This window comes from Emiliania huxleyi (assembly GCF_000372725.1).
Source record: "Emiliania huxleyi CCMP1516 unplaced genomic scaffold EMIHUscaffold_336, whole genome shotgun sequence".
Lineage (NCBI taxonomy): Eukaryota > Haptophyta > Isochrysidales > Noelaerhabdaceae > Emiliania > Emiliania huxleyi.
The window spans coordinates 34,519-55,114 of NW_005199470.1; the positions used below are offsets into that span (position 1 = coordinate 34,519).

At 66.3% G+C, this 20,596-nt stretch overlaps 8 protein-coding genes across 8 annotated transcripts in view; 4 read left to right on the plus strand and 4 right to left on the minus strand.

Moving 5' to 3' along the window:
* EMIHUDRAFT_458462 (hypothetical protein) overlaps positions 1-676 on the plus strand; it is a gene marked incomplete at both ends in the record, with an annotated part of 1,843 nt that extends 1,167 nt beyond the window's left edge. Inside the window, 3 exons of the mRNA XM_005773507.1 lie at positions 4-251; positions 341-553; positions 634-676. Coding sequence (XP_005773564.1) covers positions 4-251; positions 341-553; positions 634-675 — 503 coding nt within the window. The remainder of the gene's footprint in view (positions 1-3; positions 252-340; positions 554-633) is intronic.
* Positions 677-797: 121 nt separating this feature from the next.
* On the plus strand, positions 798-1,447 carry EMIHUDRAFT_368928 (hypothetical protein; the record flags this gene model as incomplete). The annotated part of the gene is made up of 2 exons (XM_005773508.1): positions 798-1,044; positions 1,106-1,447. Coding segments are annotated over 2 exons (353 nt in total), but the record flags the coding sequence as incomplete, so codon positions are not given.
* A 4,209-nt stretch (positions 1,448-5,656) lies between these two features.
* AMT21 (putative ammonium transporter) lies at positions 5,657-7,262 on the minus strand (the record flags this gene model as incomplete). Its single annotated transcript, XM_005773523.1, has 5 exons — positions 5,657-5,829; positions 5,924-6,083; positions 6,184-6,282; positions 6,414-6,888; positions 7,162-7,262. 5 exons carry the CDS (start codon positions 7,260-7,262, stop codon positions 5,657-5,659), a joined length of 1,008 nt encoding a protein of 335 aa, XP_005773580.1.
* A 1,533-nt stretch (positions 7,263-8,795) lies between these two features.
* EMIHUDRAFT_458464 (hypothetical protein) lies at positions 8,796-10,467 on the minus strand (the record flags this gene model as incomplete). Its single annotated transcript, XM_005773509.1, has 3 exons — positions 8,796-9,273; positions 9,360-9,575; positions 9,797-10,467. 3 exons carry the CDS (start codon positions 10,465-10,467, stop codon positions 8,979-8,981), a joined length of 1,182 nt encoding a protein of 393 aa, XP_005773566.1. The 3' UTR covers positions 8,796-8,978.
* Positions 10,468-10,821: 354 nt separating this feature from the next.
* EMIHUDRAFT_444583 (hypothetical protein) lies at positions 10,822-13,470 on the plus strand. Its single transcript, XM_005773510.1, has 5 exons — positions 10,822-11,526; positions 11,671-11,910; positions 12,066-12,591; positions 12,794-12,800; positions 13,364-13,470. The coding sequence occupies exons 1-3, from the start codon at positions 10,864-10,866 to the stop codon at positions 12,480-12,482; spliced, it is 1,320 nt and encodes a 439-aa protein (XP_005773567.1). The 5' UTR covers positions 10,822-10,863; the 3' UTR covers positions 12,483-12,591; positions 12,794-12,800; positions 13,364-13,470.
* Positions 13,471-13,609: 139 nt separating this feature from the next.
* On the minus strand, positions 13,610-14,005 carry EMIHUDRAFT_241608 (hypothetical protein; the record flags this gene model as incomplete). Its single annotated transcript, XM_005773511.1, has 1 exon — positions 13,610-14,005. One exon carries the CDS (start codon positions 14,003-14,005, stop codon positions 13,610-13,612), a length of 396 nt encoding a protein of 131 aa, XP_005773568.1.
* A 141-nt stretch (positions 14,006-14,146) lies between these two features.
* EMIHUDRAFT_241609 (hypothetical protein) lies at positions 14,147-14,618 on the plus strand (the record flags this gene model as incomplete). The annotated part of the gene is made up of 2 exons (XM_005773512.1): positions 14,147-14,284; positions 14,406-14,618. 2 exons carry the CDS (start codon positions 14,147-14,149, stop codon positions 14,616-14,618), a joined length of 351 nt encoding a protein of 116 aa, XP_005773569.1.
* Positions 14,619-16,699: 2,081 nt separating this feature from the next.
* On the minus strand, positions 16,700-18,684 carry EMIHUDRAFT_241610 (hypothetical protein; the record flags this gene model as incomplete). The annotated part of the gene is made up of 3 exons (XM_005773513.1): positions 16,700-16,803; positions 17,077-17,267; positions 17,561-18,684. The coding sequence occupies 3 exons, from the start codon at positions 18,682-18,684 to the stop codon at positions 16,700-16,702; spliced, it is 1,419 nt and encodes a 472-aa protein (XP_005773570.1).
* Positions 18,685-20,596: the final 1,912 nt, after the last annotated feature.

The window sequence follows — 20,596 nt, forward strand, 5'->3', positions numbered from 1 at the left end:
TCGCCTACGCGATGCTCTCCTCCCCGAGCCCCGAGGGGGGGGGGGAGGCGCAGCTCACTTGCGCACACGACCCGGCCGGAGCCTTCGCCGGCGAGAGCGAGGCGTCTGCGGCGCCTCTCCCGCCGCCGCCGCCGCCGCCGCTCTCGCTGCCGCTTCCTCTCGGCCTCGGCGTGGCGGTGTCGCTCTGCACGCTGCCCAAGTTCGTGCTCGGCCACAGCGACGAGCGGGGCAGCCTGTTGTACCGACAGACGGTGGCGCGACCCCAGAAGAGACAGACCCCTAGGCCACCGGTCTCGGCTCTCTCTCTCTCGGCTATCTCTCGGCTCTCTTTCGCCGGCAGGTGACTGGCCTCGAGCTGAGCAGCGCCGCCTTTGGGCTGTGGCACACGGGCGTCTCGTGGCTCCGCTCGCTACTCTTCGGCTGGGCGCTCGTCTGTCTCGTCTCGTCGTACACCGACTGGCGATCTTCTCGCCACTTTGGGTACCTCGCGTTTTGGCGGCCGGGCGACCCGCAGCCGCGGCTGATGAGCGCGATGTACTCCGCGCCGGTGACGGTGCTTGTGCTCCCAGCCTACCACACCACCCACGCGACTGAACCCACACTGGATTCGGTACTCTGGAGGTGTGGTAGTAGGTACTTGTGCTGGCAGCCTACCTCATCCTCGGCCGCGCCCTCGTCGCGTGGCCGCACCTTGGCTGGCAGGCGGGCCATCTCCCCGTATCTCCCCATATCTCCCCATATCTCCCCATATCTCCCCATATCTCGCACCTTGGCTGGCAGGCGGGCGTGCTCGCCTCCCTCCCCACTCTCTACTTCATGCTGCTGATGCTCAGCGTGGAGGATCAGCGCCTCGTGGACATCCGCCTCGATCCGCGCATCCCTCGCCGCCGGCCGCCGGCGGTGCCCGGCGGGCCGCGCCGCCACCCCTTTGACTTGGCCTACTACGCGCTCAGCCTGGCGGCGCCCCTCGCGAGCATCCCACTCAGCCGGCATCCCGGCTGGCGCTGGCTCGCCGAGGCGGCTGTCTGGTGCTCGGGCGGCTCGGTGCCGCTCGCGCCGCTGGCCGTGCAGTCGGGGCACGGCCGACACGGGCCATCTCCCGTAGGTGCTGCTCGCGTGGCTGGTCGTCCGATCGGACCGCTACTTCAACGCGGTCCTCGTCTTCGCGCAGTGCCTCGCGGCGCTACCTTCGCTCGCCATCCTCGTCTCCGCCACGCGCGCCGCCGCGTGACCGTGAGACCCGCGGTCGAAAGTCCGCGATGGATGATCGGGGAGAGGGAGAGGGCGTCCGCGCGGATGAGAGACATGGACACGGGCGAGAGGGGTACGTGGAGCATGGGGGGACCTCGAGAGAGCGTGCGTGTGCCACGAACGCCATCCATGCGTGATATCCCACCCAGCCCTGGACCCGAATCCAGCCCTCGCGCCAAAAATAGCTCAAATGTTCATGCACATGGACCCGACATGGCGTTCGCCGCCCGCAAGCGCGCCCGCACCGAGGCGCACCGGCGGCGGCGGTGAGGAGGACGAGGAGCCCTTTCCGGTCGCGGATGGCTTCAGACGCCCATCCGCTTTGGCGCGCGCGTCGTCGGACAGGTCACCACGCTGGCGCTCGAGGGCGAGGACGGCCCTCTGGCATCGCTCGGTGAGGTTGGCGTCGCACGCGACCACGCGGGCGCCTGGTACGTGGCGTACGTCGCGACGAAGGACTCGCTGCTGCACGTCTCGGCGGCCGGGCGCGTACGCCGCGTGGCAGCCTTGCCGGCAAGCAACGTCTACTACACCGTTGCTGCCAGCCCCAACGGGGGCGCGCTGTTTGTGGCGGACTGGAGCAACAACAAGATCCGGCGGGTCGAGGTGGCGACTGACGAGGTGACCATGGTCGCGGGCAGCGGCGCAGCGGGCAGCGCCGATGGCGTTGGTGACGCGGCGCAGTTCTTCTACCCAGGCGGCATCACCGTTAGCCCGGACGGCAGCGCGCTCTTTGTGGCAGTCAGTGGCAACCACAAGATCCAGCGGGTTGAGTTGGCGACTGGCGAGGTGACCACGATCGCGGGCAGCGGCTGGGGTGGCGACGCGGACGGCGTGGGCGACGCGGCGCAGTTCTACGACCCGCGTGGCATCGCCATCAGCCGCGACGGCGGCGCGCTGTTTGTGGTGGACCATGAGAACCACAAGATCCGGCGGGTGGAGGTGGCGACGGGCGCTGTGACGACGGTCGCTGGAAGCGGCGACGAGGACGACGCGGATGGCGTGGGCGACGCGGCACAGATCTTCTACCTTTACGGACTCGCCATCAGCCCAGACGGCGGCGCGCTGTTTGTGGCGGACAGCGAGAACCACAAGATCCGGCGGGTGGAGGTGGCGACAGGAGAGGTGACGACGATCGCGGGCAGTGGCAAGGAGGGCAGCGCTGACAGCGTGGGTGACGCGGCGGAGCTCAACGGACCAGTCGAAGTCGCCATCAACGCCGACGGCAGCACGCTGTTGGTCGGTTCGATCGGTGGCCTCCGCCAGGTCTGCGTGGCTGCGCCTCCGCTCCTCCGCCTCCCTCCTTTGCCCCGATCTTCGTTCCGCCTTCGAGCCTTGCAGCTGACCTCGCAAAGACGTGGGGCGACGCCACCCTCCCAGAGGGGAAAGTCACCTTCCTGGTCGGCGACGACCGGGAGCGCATCGAGCACGTGGATGGAGCTGGCGCAGATGTACCAGGTGCCGCGCCTCGAGCTGCTCTGCGCGCAGGCGCTGCAGGAGAGCGTCGCGCCGGTGAGGTAGAGCTCTACATCCGGCGCGGGACGGACTTCCTGCGTTGCGCGCGACAGAAGCGGGAAAAAAGAAAAAATAGCCGAGACTGCCAAAGGGTCCCGCCTCCTTCGGCAGGACATGCTGCTCGCTCTGCCGATTGCCGTTATCGCCGGCCCGGTGATTGCTTTCTTTTTTCCGTCTCCGCCACCGGCGCAGCCCGAGCCGCCGGCCTTGCCGCCAGCGCCTCCGTTTCCGCCAGCGCCTCCGTCTCTGCCACCGGCCGCACCGCTGCCACAGCAAGTCAAGGAGGTTCTCTCCATGTGCATCGTCCTGGCCAGGGAGAGGTACAGCAAACATGGCGAGATCGATGCTGCAGCCATCCGAAGCACGATCGCTGGTGACCTTTTGGCAACATTCCCCCCCTTCGTACGCGTGACCTCAAGCACGGGCTGCGACCTGCCCAACGAGAAGCGCCAGCTCAGTACTGTCGCCGCGGTCCGGGTGTTGGATGCGGATTGGAGACTCACATCGCCCCGTTGGCGAACATCCGATTTCGTGTGGCTGGTGCTTTGGCTGCTGCCGATCTGGGCGGCAGTGCTCTTGCCTGCGGTCGTTGTCTGTAGAGCAGCATTGGGCCACAGACGTGCAGCGGTGCTGCAGGAGCTGGAACGCGCCTTGGACGCGATCGAGGTGGACAAGAACCGAAACCGCTTCCACGGAGCGGAGGCGGGCAAGGCCGTTCGCCAGACGAGGTGGCTTGCGCGTACTCTGCTCCTCTTGGCCGTCCCTCTTCTGCCCTGGCTGCCCGCCTTGGCTGTCCTCCCGGTCGCCCTCCCTCTCTCTCAGCAGGACGTCGCCTGTGCGGTGTGGGTCAAGTCGAGAGCGTCGCGGGGATTCTGGCTTCTCTTGGGCTGCGCGAGTGGTGTCATCTACTGCGCCTGGCTCCTTGCGAGCTGGAGTCTGACCTACAGTGGGGAAGAAAAAGACCTGAACCCGGTGGGAGAAATTATCGTTTGGCATAAGGTCTTCGTCAGCGAGTGCCACCAGCTCATCGGTCAGAGAGACGAGTACGAATCGTTTCGTCTGGGCGGCAAGAACGTCTATTATCCATTTCACGGCAAGGTCTGTAGCGCGTACCTGCACGCGATTCGGCCGGAAAACGCGCCAATCTTCGCTTGGATGCTCTTCGGCCAGGGCTGCGCCAGCCTGCTTCTTGCCTGCGTCTCGGGGGCGCTGCTGCTTCAAAAGCGCGGGGTGCAAGGCCGTCCCCGGCGGCCGCTACCTCGCAGCGTTCGCGCGCTGCGGCGCAACGAGCGTCGACGAGCTGCTGGCTGGCGCTTCAGAGCGAGTCTCCGACAGATTTGCAGGCTCGGCTAAGGAGCTCGTCACCGGCCAGCCCGAGGAGGCGGCAACGGGGCTCTACGGGATCATCGGCTACGAGGAGGCGTACCTGCGAGAGCGCATGGCTGCGGGCACTGCCGCCATCGTCGCGGAGGCCGAGGCGCTGGGCGACCCGGAGGTGCTCGAGAACCTGCGCTACATCCTCGACGCGCCGGCCGGCTCAGTAACGCGCAATTCCACAACGGCTGGCGGCGCGACCGAGCCCCGGACGGCTCCAGCCTCCGCAGCCGTAGGGGCATGCGGCTCGCCGACTTTGTCGCGCTGCCGGTGGCTCGCAGGGCGCGGCTTGAGGAAGCGCACGTCGTCGCTTTGCGTCTGTATTCGACCGCCGCGTTTCGCGCTCTCAACGGCCCGATGCGCAACCTGAAGCTCAGCCCCTGCCGCAAGGACGAGGCGGGCAACCCCCTCCCGCTCGAGCCCCCGCAGCTGGCGGCGCCCCACCCGCAGCCCGTGACGATGGCCTTCATCTACGAGGCGTTGAAGCGGATGCGCGCCGTCGCCGCAGCGACGACGGTCGACCCCGAGTGCAAGAAGATGGAGGAATTGGCGGTGGCTGGCGAGCTCAGCCTGGAGACGCTGCGGCAGGCGTCGCGGCAGGCGCGGCGAGACGAGGAGGGAGGTGACGAGGAGAGCCAAGAGGAGGGCTCCGGTTTGGAGGAGGGGCGGGCGACTGGTGTCAGCAAGAGCTCGTACCTTGGCTCAGTCGACCAGAGCGTGGGCGAGGGGCACGGGGAGCGCACAGGTGCTGGGAGAGGCAGCGCGCCGCTGTCTGCGCTGCAAGCGGTGGCCAGGGCATTCGGCTGTGAGCGGCCGGCGAAGCCAGAGGAGGGGCGTATCCTCTGGCGCGGGATGGGGGACATGATTTGTTCGCCTCGCTTTCTCGCGCTCGGCGGGACTGAGTTTGCCTGCTGCAGCACGACCTTTCGGCTGGAGGTCGCGGCTCGCTACGCGTGCGCCGCGGGCGAGAAGGCCTTGCTCTTCCGCATCAAGAGCAGCACATTTATGAACATGGGCGTGGACATCAGCGACTTCTCCGCGTTTCCGCACGAGCAGGAGTGCCTATATCCTCCCCTCACGTACCTGCACCCCACCGGCGTCACCCACCGGCTTGTGCGCGACGACGTCGAGTTCGACGTGGTGGAGGTCGAGCCGTCGTTCCCGAGCTGAGTGGGGAAAGATCTCCCCCTCTGGGGAGGTAAAGATGAAAACGCCGACGTGCAGCAGACCACAGTGCACAGGACTGAAGACTGAACCCAACCATGTAGGTATTTGTGTCCACACGTTCTCTCTAAGCAACGGTTCTCGACCCGGCACAGGGAGATTGACGTCTTGGCAGCGGAAAGTAACTGTCGAGGAACACGTTTTTCTTGTTCAGGAGCGAGAGTTTCACCACCTCCGTCGACTGTACACATAGAGAACACACCACAGCGCACAGGCGCACACAGCAGATACAGGCCTCTCCGCGCTTCTTGTGAGTCGGATACTGCGCGTGCCCCCGAGCACCGAACGCGAGTCACACCATCGCCGCCTCGGCGATCTCTACGGCCAGGCGCACCGAGAGGCTCTGGCCGCTCCTCCGCTTCGCGGGCGAGACCTCGCCCAGCGCAAGATCGGCCCCTTCAAACAGCTCGTCGGTGGTGGGCGTTGCGTGCTTGACAAAGGCGGCGAGGTCGAGGTACGAACTCTCTGCGTGCTGCGAGCGGTCGAGCCCGTCCAGCTCCTCAGCCTAGCAACGAGAGGGCTTTGGGGGCAGCGAGTGCTGGGGGGGGGGGGGGGGTACTTTGGCTCTGCGCCTCGGTTGTGCGCGCGCTGCCGAGCGTGCGCTCGATGGCGGCCATCACGAGCCACGTGCCCGCGCCTGACCACGCAATAGCCACCGCCACGCCGAGCGCCTGCAGCCTTAGTTGGTCGAGCGAGCCGTCCGGGCCAGCCGGATTGACCTGAGGCAAGGGATAAGTCGGGAGTGTGGGCTCGACTCGGCCGCATCCTACCAAGTGAAGGCGCCCGCGAGTGATCCGTGTGTGAGGAGAGGGGGTCGACCTCGCTCGAGGCGTACACTCCAAGGAGCAGCGAGCCCACCACGCCCGTCACGCCGTGGATCGAGGTGACGTCGAGCGCATCGTCAATGCGGAGATACTCCTGAGGGAGGAGAGAGGGGAGGCATGGAGAGGGAGCTGGTGGAGAGGGGAGCAGCTGTGCTGTGTGGAGAGGGAGGCAGCAATGGGCGCCTTGAAGAGCAGCACACCGCCATACGAGGCGGCGCCGCAGACCAGCCCGACCACGAGCCCCGCCGAGGGCGTCACGTAGCCCGAAGCGGGCGTCACGCCGGCGAGCTTACGAGAGAGGGCGCCGTTGATGCAGCCGACAAAGGTCGGGCGGCCTGCGTGGCCCCAATCGAGGGCGAGCCACACCAGCGCGCCGCCGGCGCCGGCGACGTGCGTGGACAGCAGTGCGCTCGCCGCGAGGCTGCCCACCGCGAGCGCGCTGCCCCCGTTGAAGGCGAACCAGCCAACCCACAGCAGCCCGGCGCCCGTGGCGGCCATCGGCAAATTGTGAGGAGCGAGCGAGTGGGAGGCAAGGCCGGCAAAGCCCACGCGCGGTCCGAGCCGAAGCGCCGTCACGAGCGAGGCGACTCCGGCGGAGGTGTGGATGACGATGCCGCCCGCAAAGTCGCACACGCCGAGCCGGGCCAGCCAGCCGCCGCCCCACACCCAGTGGCAGAGCGGGTAGTAGACGAGGAGCGTCCTGCCGGGACGGTGGCGGCCGTGTGCTGGAGACCAAGGGTGGCGGAGAGAGGAGCAATACCAAGGGCGCACGCAGGGCGAACAGGTGAGACTGTTTGAGACACCAGTGAGACAAATGTTCACCTCTGCGGTGTGACACTGTCGTCTCTACTACGTCTCGTCATTTCATCTCAGAGCGTCTCACACTCGTCTCACGGTGAACAAGCGGCAATCCTCGTCTCACTCGGTCTCACAACGGCATAGTTGCTGCGCCAAGGAGCGCGACTCGTCTCACTTGCTTCTGAGACTGTGCTGAGCCACGGCGTGATGAGACACGGCGCAGAACGGGTGTGAGACGCCACAAGCCGCTGCCGTTGTCAGATACCATCTTACCATGCCATGAGCCAACCTGAGACGCAATCGTGAGACATTGGCGGGAGAGTCGAGACTATAGGCTGCGTCGTCTTTGCTAGCCAGTTGTAGCGCGGTCGGCAGAGGGGTGAGGGCGGCGACAGCATGGGTGGCGGCGAGCCGGCGAGGTGGGTGCTCGTGTGGGGAGGGCAGCGGTGGCGTTGGCACAGGCGGCGCCGGCGGCGGTGTCGGCGGCGGCGTGGCGCGTGGGCGGTGGCGTGGGACCGGTTGTGGGCAACGGTGGCGAGGGTGGCGGCGGTGCCTAATCAAGGGCGCCGGCGGTATGTGGGCCAGGTGTGGCAACGGCAAGGGCGGTGGCGGTGAGTGGGGCGGCGGCGTGGGTAACGCCCGGCGACGGCTGTAAGGGCTGAGGGGGCGGCGGCGTGGGCAACGACGTGGCGAGGGAAGCAGCGTGGCGCAATGGGGTGGGCGAGGGCGGCGAGGGCGGCAGTGGCGGCGGCGGCGGCGGGGGCGGCGGCGGGGGCGGCGGCAGATGCAACGGCGCGGGCGGCGGCGTGGATGACGGCGCCGCCGCCGCCGGCGCGTGGGCGGTGGCGTGGGCGGCGGCGTGAAGAACGCGACGAACAGAGGGCGAGAGCGTAGTGCTGGGCACTAGCCCAAACCGCCCTGCCCACGAGAGCAACCGGCTACGCGCCGTTTGGGCCAGGGAGCGCGATATGAGCGCGATTAGTTGGGATCGTCCGACACGCCTCACCTCGGAGCGGTCGGTGCAAAGTGCTCATCAAACCGAGGGCGTAGCCGCGACGAACAGAGGGCGAGAGCGTAGTGCTGGGCACTAACCCACTAACCCGAACCGCCCTGCCCGCGAGAGCAACCGGCTACGCCCGCCGTTTGCGTCTGAGAGCGCGATAGAGCAACCGGCGGCTACGCGCCGTTTGAGCCAGAGAGCGCGATTATGCTTGGGGTTCGTCTACACTCACCGAGACCCGCCACAGGCCGCACCTCAGAAACAGCCTGAGTTGAGTCTCCCCAATCGCCACTGTCTCACAATTACGTCTCAGGTTGGCCCAGCATGGTCTCTACGGACCTGAGACGACTCAGTCAAGCAGCGGCTTGTGGCGTCGCAAACCCCGCCCTGCGCCACGTCCCATTGTGGCTCAGCACTGTCTCAGACGGAAGTGAGACGACTCACTTCGCTCAGGAATTGTGACGTCTCAGCCCAGCCGTGAGACTGAGTGATACGCGGCCGAAAGAGACGAATGTGAGACGCATCTGAGACGCATCTGAGATGCACCGGCGACACTGACACTCAGCACTGTGACAGCAGAGAGACGCTTGGAGAGACGCAGAGAGACGGAAAAAATCATGCAAGTGAGACAGGGACGAAACACCCGTGAGACAGAGACGTCTCACCAAAATTTCCGCGCACGCACGCACCAGGCACACACGAGGACACGTCAGTCGTCACCGCACTCCGTGGCGCAGGGAATTGGATTCTCTCCTTTGACCGACACGATTTTGATGAGTTTGAAATCAATCGAAGTATCTAGAAAATAAGAAAATTACAAGGGGTAACATGAATATGTCCCACACTTGAGTGAGGACCCGCGTCACCCGAGACCCGCAAAAGCCGCATGCACACCGCGGCATGTCGTGTCAAGATACAGATGGCGAAAGAAAAGAGATTAGCTCGGTTCTCGCATCTTCTGGACCCACCTCGCGCAGTCGATCGGCAAACGCTCACTCGCCCAGCAGGCCATCGAGGACACCGCCCGGGACGAGACCGGTGTTCCGCACGAGGGCGGCGCCGGCCTGCATGTACGGGTGGGCCTTGTAGGCGGCGAGGGTGCCGGCGGCAATCAGCACATAGGGCGCGCGCACGAGCTCCTTGTAGTAGTCGGGCGGGAGGGTCTGCCTGCCGTCCAGGATGGCGAGGAAGGGCCAGACGGAGGTGCGCTCCTTGACGGCGCGGAACGCGTCCCCGTGCTCCGCCTCCAGCCGCCGGTCGCCGTGCCACACCGCAAAGAGGTGGTGCCTACAAGGGGGGGGCAGCGCCAAGGCGCGCGATCTGTGGGGGTGGCGCCGCCGGCCGCCGCCCAGAGCGCGGCGAGGGCGCGGCGCCCGACGAGGAGGGCCATGGTAAGGGCGGTGAAGGATGAGCCGACCATCGACAAGTGGGCGGCGGACCACAGCAGCTGCCCGACCATCTGCGGGTGGCGGGTGATCCGAATGACTCCGGTCTCCCAGAGGTGGAGGCGCGGCTTCTCGACCGCGGCAACCTCCTTGAGGTTGAAGACTGACGGGTAGAGGAGGAAGAAGGAGGAGAAGGACGCGCACCTGACGAGAGAGACGTCCGAGGCATGAGCTGCGAGCTGCATCCGAGCTATGGGCTGCATCCGAGACATGAGAGAGAAGGCGTGCCTGTGGCCAACGCCGCTTCAAGCCGAAGCCGCCGCGCAGTCCGCTGGTGGCGGGCTGTATCTCGGATGCCTCTGTCCGAAGGTGGCGGGCTGTATCTCGGATGCCTCTCCCATCTCGGATGTCTCTAGGGAGCGCACCAGGCGACGGCGTGCGCAACGGGAGACGCCTCTCCGTTCCACCAGACGACGCCGTCGTGCGCGTGCGAGATGAAGTAGACGATCCACGAGTAGGCGAGCGGCAGCGAGCACGACGCAAAGAGGACTCGCCACAGCCGCTCGCCCGTGACCCGCGACGCGTACGGGCGGAGGCCGGCGAGGCCAGAGTGGACGAGGGGGAAGAGGATCCCGAAGGCGAGAGTGACGAGGTGGGAGTTGCCGCCACACGCTGCCTCGAGCGCCGCCAGAAAGTCGTCGCCGTACCCCGTCGGCGAGTAGATCCACAGCACGACCAGCGCCGACATGATTGTGCCGACCGCCGCGAAAAAGGTGAGCCAGTCGCGCCCAACCTCGCCGCCGTCCTCGATCACCTGGCCCCACCGCTCGTTCCGCCACGCAAAGGCTCCGGCGTCCTCTCCCACCGCCAGGTCGCCAGCGCGGTCCGCCTCTTGCGACTCGAGCAGCAGCGAGATGGGAAGGATCTGCGCGAGCACGCCGCCCTCCTCGGTCGGCGGCGGCAGCCCCGGCCGGTCGTCGGGCAGCGGCGGCGGCCTCACGGAGGACGCGACAGCCGACCGCTGCCAGCCTCGCCGCGGCGCGAGCGTCGGCGCGCGCGGAGGCACGAGTGCGAGCCCCGCGAGGTGGCAGAGCATTTTGACAAAAAGAAAACGAAGACGCGGATTCCCTAGGGTGGGCGACGGCTAGCGCATCACACACCTCTCCTTAAAATCCCTGTGTGTGTTGGCGGCGTGCCGCGGCTATGAAAGCGGTCGAATGAATAAGCGACCCACGAATAAATAAATAAATAGAGCAGTCATCTCCAGCGACCCAGAAAGAAAGAAAGAAAACAGACAACCCAAGGGAGGGATGGGAGGACGGCACGCCGCCACCACACAGGGATTTTAAGGAGAGGAGTGTGATGCGCTAGCCGTCGCCCACAGCTGACCATTCCACCTGGAAGTTTTTCTTCTTTTCCGTTTCGTTCACTCCCTTCTGCACCGCACTCGCCACCACATAACACACACACACACACACACACACACACACATATGGCGTTGTCCGCTCTCGCTCGCGTGGCACTCGCCTCCGCCCTTGCCTCCGTGGCGGCAGCCGGCGCCGCCGAGACGGCCGCGGCCGCGGTCGCGTCTCAGGAGCGGGCCGACTCTGCCGCGTCGAACAGCGCCAACAAACTCGTGACGGCCGATCTCTCGGAGGGCAAGTTCAAGGAGGCGGCGGCACACTTCTGGGCCGCGTCGAACAAGGCCTCCGTGCACACCACGACGGCGATGACCAAGGCGCTTGCCGACTTTGCCGCCTGGCTCGAGACCGAGGGCGGGCAGGTGAGCCTGGTGGAGGCGCAGGCGGCAGCAGAGGCCGCAGATGCGACGCCCGCCTCGACCGCCGCAGCCACCGACGCGGCGGCCGCCGACGCGCAAAGCAAGGCGGGTTCCCAGACCGCGGCCGCCACGCAGGGCGTCGCGACCACGCTCTCTCTCACGACGGACGCGCAGGACGCCGCGATCAAGCGGCTGAAGGCGGCGTACGAGCAGGCGGGAGGAGGCATGGACGGCGCGGGCGCCTTGCTGGGCGAGGCGAACGACGTGCTCTCCGTGGTGAATGCGTATGCCCTCCAGGCCATCTCCTCCGGCGTCGTCAAGGACAAGGCGGAGATTGCAGAGCGCGCCAAGGCTGCAGAGTCGTTCGATGACAAGGCGAGTGTAGACGGGAGAGAGTCGAGAGTACCCGACGAGGCCTGTGCGAGCGATGCATGTGCGCACCCTCGCACCCTCCCTCCCTCCGCCTCCCTCCCTCCGCCTCCCTCCCTCCGCCTCCCTCACTCCGCCTCCCTCCCTCAGGCGGCCGTTGCCGTCGACTCTGCCGTGGCGATGGTCTCCGACATCTCCGCGGCGGGCAAGGCGAACGCGGTCGCCGCGGCGACCAACGCCGCGGCTGGCCTCTCCTCCACCACAAACAGCTGGCGCATCGAAGAAGGCGCCGCGTCTGAGGCGCCCGCCGCTGAGGCGCCGGCGGAGAAGGTTGGCTGGATGCCGTTTGCGCAGACGGGCGCCGAGACGGGCGCGGGGTTCGCCGCGCAGGCGTACCACACGACATACCCCCGACACGCCCACGACGCGCCCACGACACGTCCACGACCCGCAACGTGACCCCCCCGGGGACACGCCCGCCACACGTTCTTGCGACACGCCCACGACGCGTCGGCGCCTCAACGTCGGCGCCTCGGCCCGCGCAGGGGCTCGACACCGGCTTCCGCTTCTTCACGGACCCGAGCTTCGACTTCCAAAAGGAGGGGCAGGCGTACCAGGCGTCCTCCAAAGCCACCGCGGACAAGTTCGCCTCCATCCAGTTCTCGGAGAATGCCACCGTCGGCGACGCCTCCGCCTCCGCCGCCTCGTTCGTCGCCGCAAAGTACGCCGAGCAGCAGGCCGCCAAGCAGATGGAGAGCGAGGCTGCGGCGAGCGTCGCGTCGGAGGCGTCGCTCAAGCTCGCCGCCGCCGCCACCGCCACGCCCAGCCGCGCGCAGCCGGCCGCGGCGGCGGGCGTGGTGGCGGCGGCGCTCGCCGCTGTGGCTGTGGGCATTGCCCTCCGCCGGCGTCGCGGCGCGGCGAACGCGGGAGATCCCGCGGCTGCCCCCGCGCTCATGGTGTGAGAGCTCTGGCTGCACTCGCCTACGGAGAGACGAGTGCGTGTGTGTGTGTGTGCCCGAGATTGCGGCATGAGTTGGTCGTGCTGTTGCGGTGGAAGAGCTTCGAACATGTGTGGGGGTTGTTGCACGAGTATATGGGACACGATGTCTCAAATATGAGGGGTTTTAGCTCCTACCAGCTCCTGACGCTATCCCTGGCAGCTCTAATGACCAGGATCAGTAGTGCTATAATAGAGGGTGCCCATACTAGCGCAGGAGCTGCCACACTCGCCCGGACCGTCCCTTTCTGGGTCCGGTTCCGCAGCCCGCGAGAGCCGACAGCGGGGCCGTGCCGCGGGTGCCTACTGCCGAGTGCCACAAACACTGCGCCGTCCCGCCATCACCTACAGGCTGTCTTGTGTGATGGTTGGGATGTCCAAACGCCACCATCTTGGCTCTTGCGACCTCAAACCCGCGAGCTGTATGGGTGGTCCTGACGTCGACAGACGCCCGAGGACCACGGTGAAGCTGAGCCGTAACGAGTCGACAAGTCTCGTCTGAGCCCGTGGCGGTCGCCGGCTGAGTCGCTGTGCACGGGCCGGTACCTCAGGCGTCACCTCCGCAGCCTCAGGTCTCACACTCCATCACCGCCGCCGGGACGCCGTCGGTGGCACGCTCGGCGGCGAGTTTGTGGCAGCTCCATCTCGAGTACGGCGTCGAGCCTACTCACTCCAGTTGGTTCGGCACACTCGGTGGGGTCCACTGAGTGTGCCGAACGCGCGAGCGGTGCGTCCTGGCAGCGCGCGCAGGCTGCGGAGCTGCCACAAACTCGAGACACGCTTTTTTGGGACATTTTCGACGCTTTTGTCCCATATACTCGTGCAACAACCCGTGGTCTCCGACAGCGGGAGACCGCGAAGGCCGAAGGGCACCGTCATGCTTGTATCAGTCGCATGCACATACACATGTCATGGTACATGGGTTATGGTGATATCCGCGTACATTCAGATCGACGATCTCTCAGTAGAGCCGTACACTCAGTACATGTTACTCTCTCAGCGGGTGTCCGAGTTGTCAGGAGTGTGAGGAGAATGAAAAAGAACCACAGCAGCCCGCGTTGCGAACAGACGACAACGCGACGGCGAGACGCCTCATCTGGGGTACGACTCGCTCTCGAGAGCAGACTGGCTCAAGAGCGCCCGCAGGCGGAGAGCACTGGTCGCGCTCCGCAACACCTGCAGGCTTGCACAGCGCAACGCTGCGAGATCCTCCTCCTCGCACGCCCGGCTGCCACCACGCTTGCAAGCGGCGAATGCCGCCACCTCGGCCTTGCAGTGCGCGCTGGCCACAGAGACCAGGCTCGAGATTACCTCGGAGGCGTGCTCATGCGAGCAGGTGGCGAAAGCCTGCTGAGCGTGAGCGCATCCTGCAGAGCCGCTGGCCGCGAGGCACTTTTTGAGCTCCGCGGATTGACGGCGGCAGTGCAGCGCGGCGGTGAGGAGCGTGCAGGCCTGGCCAATCGCCTCGTCGGCGATGCTGTCACTCATAGAAGAGTTGAGTGAGGACGCGAGAGCTCGTTTTGAGGAGGCGGCAGCGCGGATTAAAACAAACTTTTCTCCGTCTAGCTCACTCTTTTCTTTTGCCCTGTCAGCTCACCGATCTGTCATCAATCAACCCAGCGAGATATGATGCCCCAGCTCGCCATCTTCCTCCTGGGCGTCGCAACGACGTCGGCGCTTCGCATCCCAAGCATTCCGACACCCGCCGCTGCCGCGTCGGCGCTCGCGCTCTCTCCGCTCGTAGCAGCGCCCGCCTTCGCTGACGTCGTGCACCAGGCGACGATGGCGTCCAAGGCGCCGTCTAGATGCCAACCTCACATGGCGACCGCGGCATTCTATCCGCAGTCACGCCCTCAGCCCACGTTCATAGCGTGCTTCCACGCTGCAGGCACACGGCGATGTCGTGCTGCACCCGGACCTTGGCGCCGCAGCAATCGGTCTCGTCGCGGGCGTGGTGTTTGTGGGCGCCGCCTCGAACGCCGCGCTCCACTACGGCGACGATGAGGGATGTCTGATTCACGAGCAGCACGAGATCTGCGGCCGCCTTTCCGAGGGCGGCGAGTGCGTGCTTTCCAAGACCGGCCAGTGGGTGTGCGCGTAGCGCGCCCGCCTGCGTGGGCGCGTTCGCAGCCAGGTGGGCGGCGAGAATGAGGCGCGCTCGTGAAGTGTCGCGCCCCGCACGCAAGAGCTGAACCGCTGTCCGTCAAGGCGCCGCCCGCACGTTCGCATGGTGAGCTGCGTGGTGTTGTTCCCTTCTGTCAGTTCTGTACTCGTTCTGAGTTGACTGTTGTTTTTGAGGTCTCTCGTTCGTCTCTCTAGACGAGCGAACGTTGATGAGACCGCCACGACCAGCGCCATCCGCCATGTGTGTGCACACAAAAGTCTAAAAGCCGCGGGTGTGTGCGAGTGTGCGCACCGCCCTCGAGGCACCGCCGCCGCAGCGCACCAGCACCGACATTGGGCGGCCGCTATCGCCCCCGTTTCGCCATCCCGCTAAATCGCGCAAGAGTTCTCTTGCGAGGTGCCAACCTCGAAGCGAAAGGCTGCCAACCTCCTCCCCCATCTGGCGCTTGCGTCGGGCAGCGTGGGCGCGGCATCCGTGACGGATGCGGCTTGCGGGCCCTTCTCTGAATCTCTCGCGGGATCGCTGGGAGCCGCTCGGCTCCCCACGCGCCGCCGAGCGCAATGGCGCCACCGCAACGGCTGCCCCTCCTCGGCTCCCGCCCCGGGGCTGCCGAGATAGGCGTCCCGAGCCACCGTTTGCAACATCCGCGCGGAACGGCGGTGCTGCCGACGCCCCCCGGGAAGGCCCCATGAGAGGCGCGCGGGGCCGTGATGATTTAGCGGGAGGGAAATCGGCCGATTTGCCCAGTGTGAGCCAGCACACTCCCCAGAAGCCGAGAACGAGGAGGAAGCCAAAACTCAGACAGCCGCTCTGCCTAGAGCCGTAGCAGCCTAGGGCACGTAGACGTACCTACCGCGTACCGGGGACCAGCAGCTAGCAGTAGAGCTGTTTGACGTTGGGAGCTGAACACGTGTTGGCTGTTGCTAGTGTTAACAGTAACAACAGAACAACAGTGGGGCTCCCCAACAACAGTAGCTAACGTTAGGCCGGCTGAACAACAACAAGGAAGGCCTGGCAGTGACCCACGACGATCTCCAGCGTCCAGTGCGGGTAATACCCGAAAATACCCGGAAAACCCAGGTATTTTCGGGTTTTACCCGGGGGTTTTGCCATTTTCTGCTTGCTGGCCGCTGAACAACAGTAACAACAGTAACAAACAGTAACAGCATGGGCTGGGGTGAACACTTGAACACCGTCAAGGATTTCAGCCAACACACTATAGGCGCAACTGTTAGGCCCAAAGTTAATGTTAAACAGCTCTAGCTAGCAGTTTCCTAGCACACCGCGGCGCGCGGCGGGTCGACCGTGCGTGCGCAACTCTCCAAACAACACGCGACAACCGACAACGATCAACGTAGTACCGTAATATCTCAGCAATGTGCAATCAGGCTTCAGGGGCTATGTCGTACTCTCGATGTCGTTCGTATCTCTCGTGTCTCGAATCTCGTCACTGCCTCAGCCTCTCCCTGCTCCCGCTCGCGCTGGCCGCTGCTGGAGATCTGCCTGTGATTAGATCTGGCAGCGCCGCGGGCCGGGGCCGGGGGCAGCCCGGGCGTCTCCGTCTGTAGGTCCGCGCCGCGCGTCGCGGTGTGTGTCGTCTGAGTCTGTGTGTGCCGTGTCGTGTGTGATGCGCGCACAGAACCCAGAAAAGAGCGCCGCGCCGTATAACAACACGACTGTGTACAGGGAGAGACAGTAGACAGAGAGCGGAACGTACAGCCCGGCTTCAGAGCGGAAGCACCAAGAGTGAAGAGAGAGAGCGCGCGACAGGAGGCGGGAGGCCGTTCGACGTCCCACGCAGAGAAGCGCGTGCTCGCAAAGAGTCGCTTCGGGACTCTCGGCTCTCGCGCGATGCGTTCCGACCGAGGTGGTCCCCCGCGCTCGCGGGTTTGTGGCGCCCGGCTGAGGGAATCCTCTCGACTTGTCCAAGGGGGGGCAGGGGGGGGGCGAGCGAGGGCCGCGAGAGCGAGAGCGTACAGTGCGGGGGGCGTGAGCCAGAGGCGACACGAGGTCGCTGGAGAGGCGCACATCGGAGACCTTGCTCTCTCCGAGGCGGCTCAGGCGCACGAGCGGAGCGGGAGCGTGGCCGACAGCCGCTCGAGGGCAGCGGCCGCGAAGACGGCGAGGCGGCGGCCCGTCGCCTCCGAGGCGGCGAGTGCGCCTGGGGGGCGTGGACCCCCCGGGTGGGCCCCCGGGTGGGCAAGGTAAGGGTTTGGCCCATATCTGCTGCGGATGGTGCACCGCCGTCCGCACTGTCACTGCCGCCACTCGCTGAAGAGGGGTTGTTTGCAAAAAACGCCGCCCGCGCCGCCCGCGCCGGGGACGCCGCCCGGGCCGAGGTACCAATATGCCATCCTCGGGGGGACCCCCCCCCCCCCCCCCCTCCTTTCGAGCACACCGGCAGCCCGCTGGGACCCCCCCACCCCGCCCTCACCACCACCCCAGCTCTCCGCCCGCGCACCGTCGCCGTCGCCGTCGATGCCCAGCAGCGCCAGGACGGCCGCCTGAACGCCCTCGGGCTCGGGCGCTGCCGCGGGCTCAGGCGGCGCGTCGGCCAGCCACGGCACCGAGGCCAGCGACTGCAGCGACTCCAGCGACTCCAGCGAGGCCAGCTTGAGCGAGGTCCTGCGCGAGAGGGAGGGGCCGTCCCGCTGGGGGAGAGTGTCACCGGAGGAGCTGCTCGCGAAGGCGCACATGCAGCACATGCAAGGCAGCACTTCTCCCCCCCCCCCCCCCCTGGCGTGCTGTGGTTGTGCGCGTGCTCGTCGCGCACATGTACATGTGCGTTCGTGTGCGCTCGCGTGCAGGGATGTGGCGAGAGGGAGACCAGGCCGCCGGTGGGAGGGAGGAGGGAGCCAACGCAGGCGCGGGCCCGTGCGGGGCGCTGCAAGGGGGGCGCAAGCCTGCCGCCCTCGGACAGGGCAAAGGCGGCGACCACGCCGGTCGCAGCCGCAGCGGCCAGAGCGGCGGCAGCGCCCGAGCGAAGCCGTGGCGCTGGGTGCGGGACGGGGACAGCCGCCGGCGCCGCTGCCGGCTCAGAGTACCGCGGCGGCGGCTCGTAGGGCTCGTACGTGTCCGAGGCGTCCCCCGGAGACGTCTGCGCCGAGGCGGCGTCGGTGCACGAGCTTCGACGAGCCCGCAGACTCGGAGGCGTCGGCGACGGAGTCTCTTCCTCGAGGTCCGGCAGGGAGTCGTCGGTCACAACCTCTCCCTCGGGATCCTCGCCGTCGGAGCCTTGATGCTGCGCCTGCTCCACGGTCTGCGCCTGTTCCACCGGCTGCGCCTGTTCCACCGGCTGCGCCTGTTCCACCGGCTGCGCCTGCTCCACCGGCTGCGCCTGTTCCACCGGCTGCGCCTTCTCCACAGGCTGCGCCTGCTCCTCCGGCTGCGCCTGCTCCTCGGGCGGCTCCGGCGCGAGAGCGGCACCTGCGTCACTGGGGGTCGCGGGCGCTGTGCCGCTGTCAGAGTCTCCGTAGACGATGGTGCCGCTGCTGCTCGCGGCGGAGGAAGCCGGGCTGCGGCCGTCGGGCGAGCCGCCGGCGTCGTCGCCGCGCGGGCTGACGTCGATGTCCGCGAGGAGGTGGCGAGCCACAAAGCGGTCAATGTCGAGCTTCGTCTTTGGCGAGTGGAGCACGCTGTCGGGGCTCACTGCGCGAGCGAGGTCGGCGTCGTCGCGCTCGGGACCGGCGCCTCCACGCAGGGATGTGGCGCGGCGCGCCGCCTCGGCGGCCTTGGCCTGGGAAGCCCGGGCCTTGGCCGCCTTCGCCTCGAGCGCCTCCTCGCGTTGGCAGGCGGCTCGGTCCGCTCGCACAGAGCGTGCTGCCGTCTTCTCCATCGCGGCCGCGTGGATCGTCTGCCGCGTGAGCGCCGCCTTCTCCAGCGTCACTCCGTTCCGCGTGCGCGCCTTGGCGACCACCGAGGCCTTGAGCGCCTCGGCGCGCTCTGCGGCTTGGCCATGCAGGCTCTCGATCTTGGCTCGCAGCGCCTCGCCACGGGCGGCGTGCTCGCGGCTGGCGAGGCGGGCGGCGACCGGAGGGGACATGGGAGATGGGGCGGCGGGCTCGGCAAGCGACATCATTCTGTGTTCGAGCCGAGCGATAGTTGGTGCCTGCCAGTGGAAGGCGGGAGTCCAATTTCTTATCTCTGATCCGAGAGTAACGAAGGAAACCGATTTGTAACGCCGCGATCCGAACACCGAAGTGGCCACAATACGAAGAAAGAGCGGGGCCCTTGACGCCTCAGTCCGGCCCTCCGAGAGGGGAAGGGAATTGTGGGGTCCCCACGGGCGCCTCTCTCTTCGGCCCGCGATCGGTTTGAGATTACGCGGTTCACCACGGGAGGTGCCTACGCGAAAGGGGATTGTTCCAAAAAGAAACTCGAATTTTACTCGTAGAAGCGTCCCGAAACGAATTTTCGATTGAATATGCTGCGCTCGCAGTCGTCGCCCGCGCTGACTCCGTGGCTGGGATCCGGCTCAGGGGCGCACGGCCTCGGCCGCTCGCGCAACTTGCACGCGCGGAGCACGAGCAAACTGCTCTCCGTCGTCTCCCACCCCGTGTGTCGCAACCCAAAATCAGACCCGCAGCGATCGACGCAGGGTGTATACCCTGTGCTCATGCGACGTAGGCGGGCGGCGCACGCAGAGAGCCAAAGTCGACGCTGTCCGCGCCCTCCCAGAAGGGCGGCGCGGGCGTTACGCCCCTGACGGTGAGCCGCTCGGCGAGCACCCGAAAGCTGCCTCACCCAGACAGTCCGCCGAGCAGGCTCAAGAGCAAGAGCCTGATGGCAGAGGCGCGATCACCTCGAGACGCCTTTGTGACGCCGCGTTTCGTCCGTTCCACGCCTCGTGTGCCCCTCGCAGGCGCAGAACGTCTTCACCGTGGCGGACCGTGACACAAATGGGACGCTAGACACTTCCGAGCTCAGCGACATGCGAAGGGCCATCCTGCGGATGGAGCCCGAGCTGCTCAAGCACCCGCTGACGCCTGCGTTTGCTGACAAGGCGTGGCCTCCAGCCCATGCCAGACACCGCGCGCACCATCAGTCGGTCGAGGATGGGCAGCTGTGGGTAGGTCATATTGCACGTGCTCGATACCAACGGCGACGGAATGGTCAGCCGCGAGGAGTGGCTCAGCTTTGTCACAGAGCAGGCGCGATTGCCCGCACCTCCGCCTCATTGCCCCAACACAAACTTTGCCTGGCTGTGAGCAGCGAGCTTAGCTGGGAATGATTCCCGACCGGACAGGCGGCCGCTACCTCGGAGCGTGCCATGTTGGAGCTAATGCGGCTGCTCGCAAAGAAGATCAACGACAAGCGATGAATCGTAGATGCGTGCGCCTCCTCTCTCGTGTCAGATCACACGCAAGGCCTCGCGCAGCCACCACGTGCCGCAGAAATGCAGCCTTGCGCTATAGGTGGGCACCTGCACCGTCCAAGAGCAAGCCTCTGCCAAGCGCCACAACATTTGTGGAGCCGCCGATCGTCAAGAAGCATGCAGTTAAGGCGCTGCCCTGAATGAAGGATTTTCCGGCGGGCTCTCTCTGGCGAAGGGTGGTTGACTCAACATGTCCTGTGTCCCGATCGACATACATTACGACATCGAGCAGTCCTAGTGGCCAATGCGGGCTCTAGCGCCTAGACCGGATATTCGTCCTCTCTAGTCAGTCGTCGCGCGCGTTCGCACGCACTAACGCACAACCACTAATTTCGATCGAGACCTTTCGTCTCTCACGCGCCCTCTCTGACTCTGGGGCGGTATTTTGAGAAAAAGTTCTCCGCGTGTGTGCACCGTGTGCGTTCCTGTGAGATCTAGAGCGCTAGCGAGGCCGAGAGGGCGCGCCGAGGGCGAGGCGCTGTGACCCCCTGTGTGACGGCGCTGCCCGCGCTGGACCGCTGTGCGAGTGCGCGTGCAATCTCCGCTCTGCGGGAGAGAGTGGTGTGTGGACGAGAAGTGT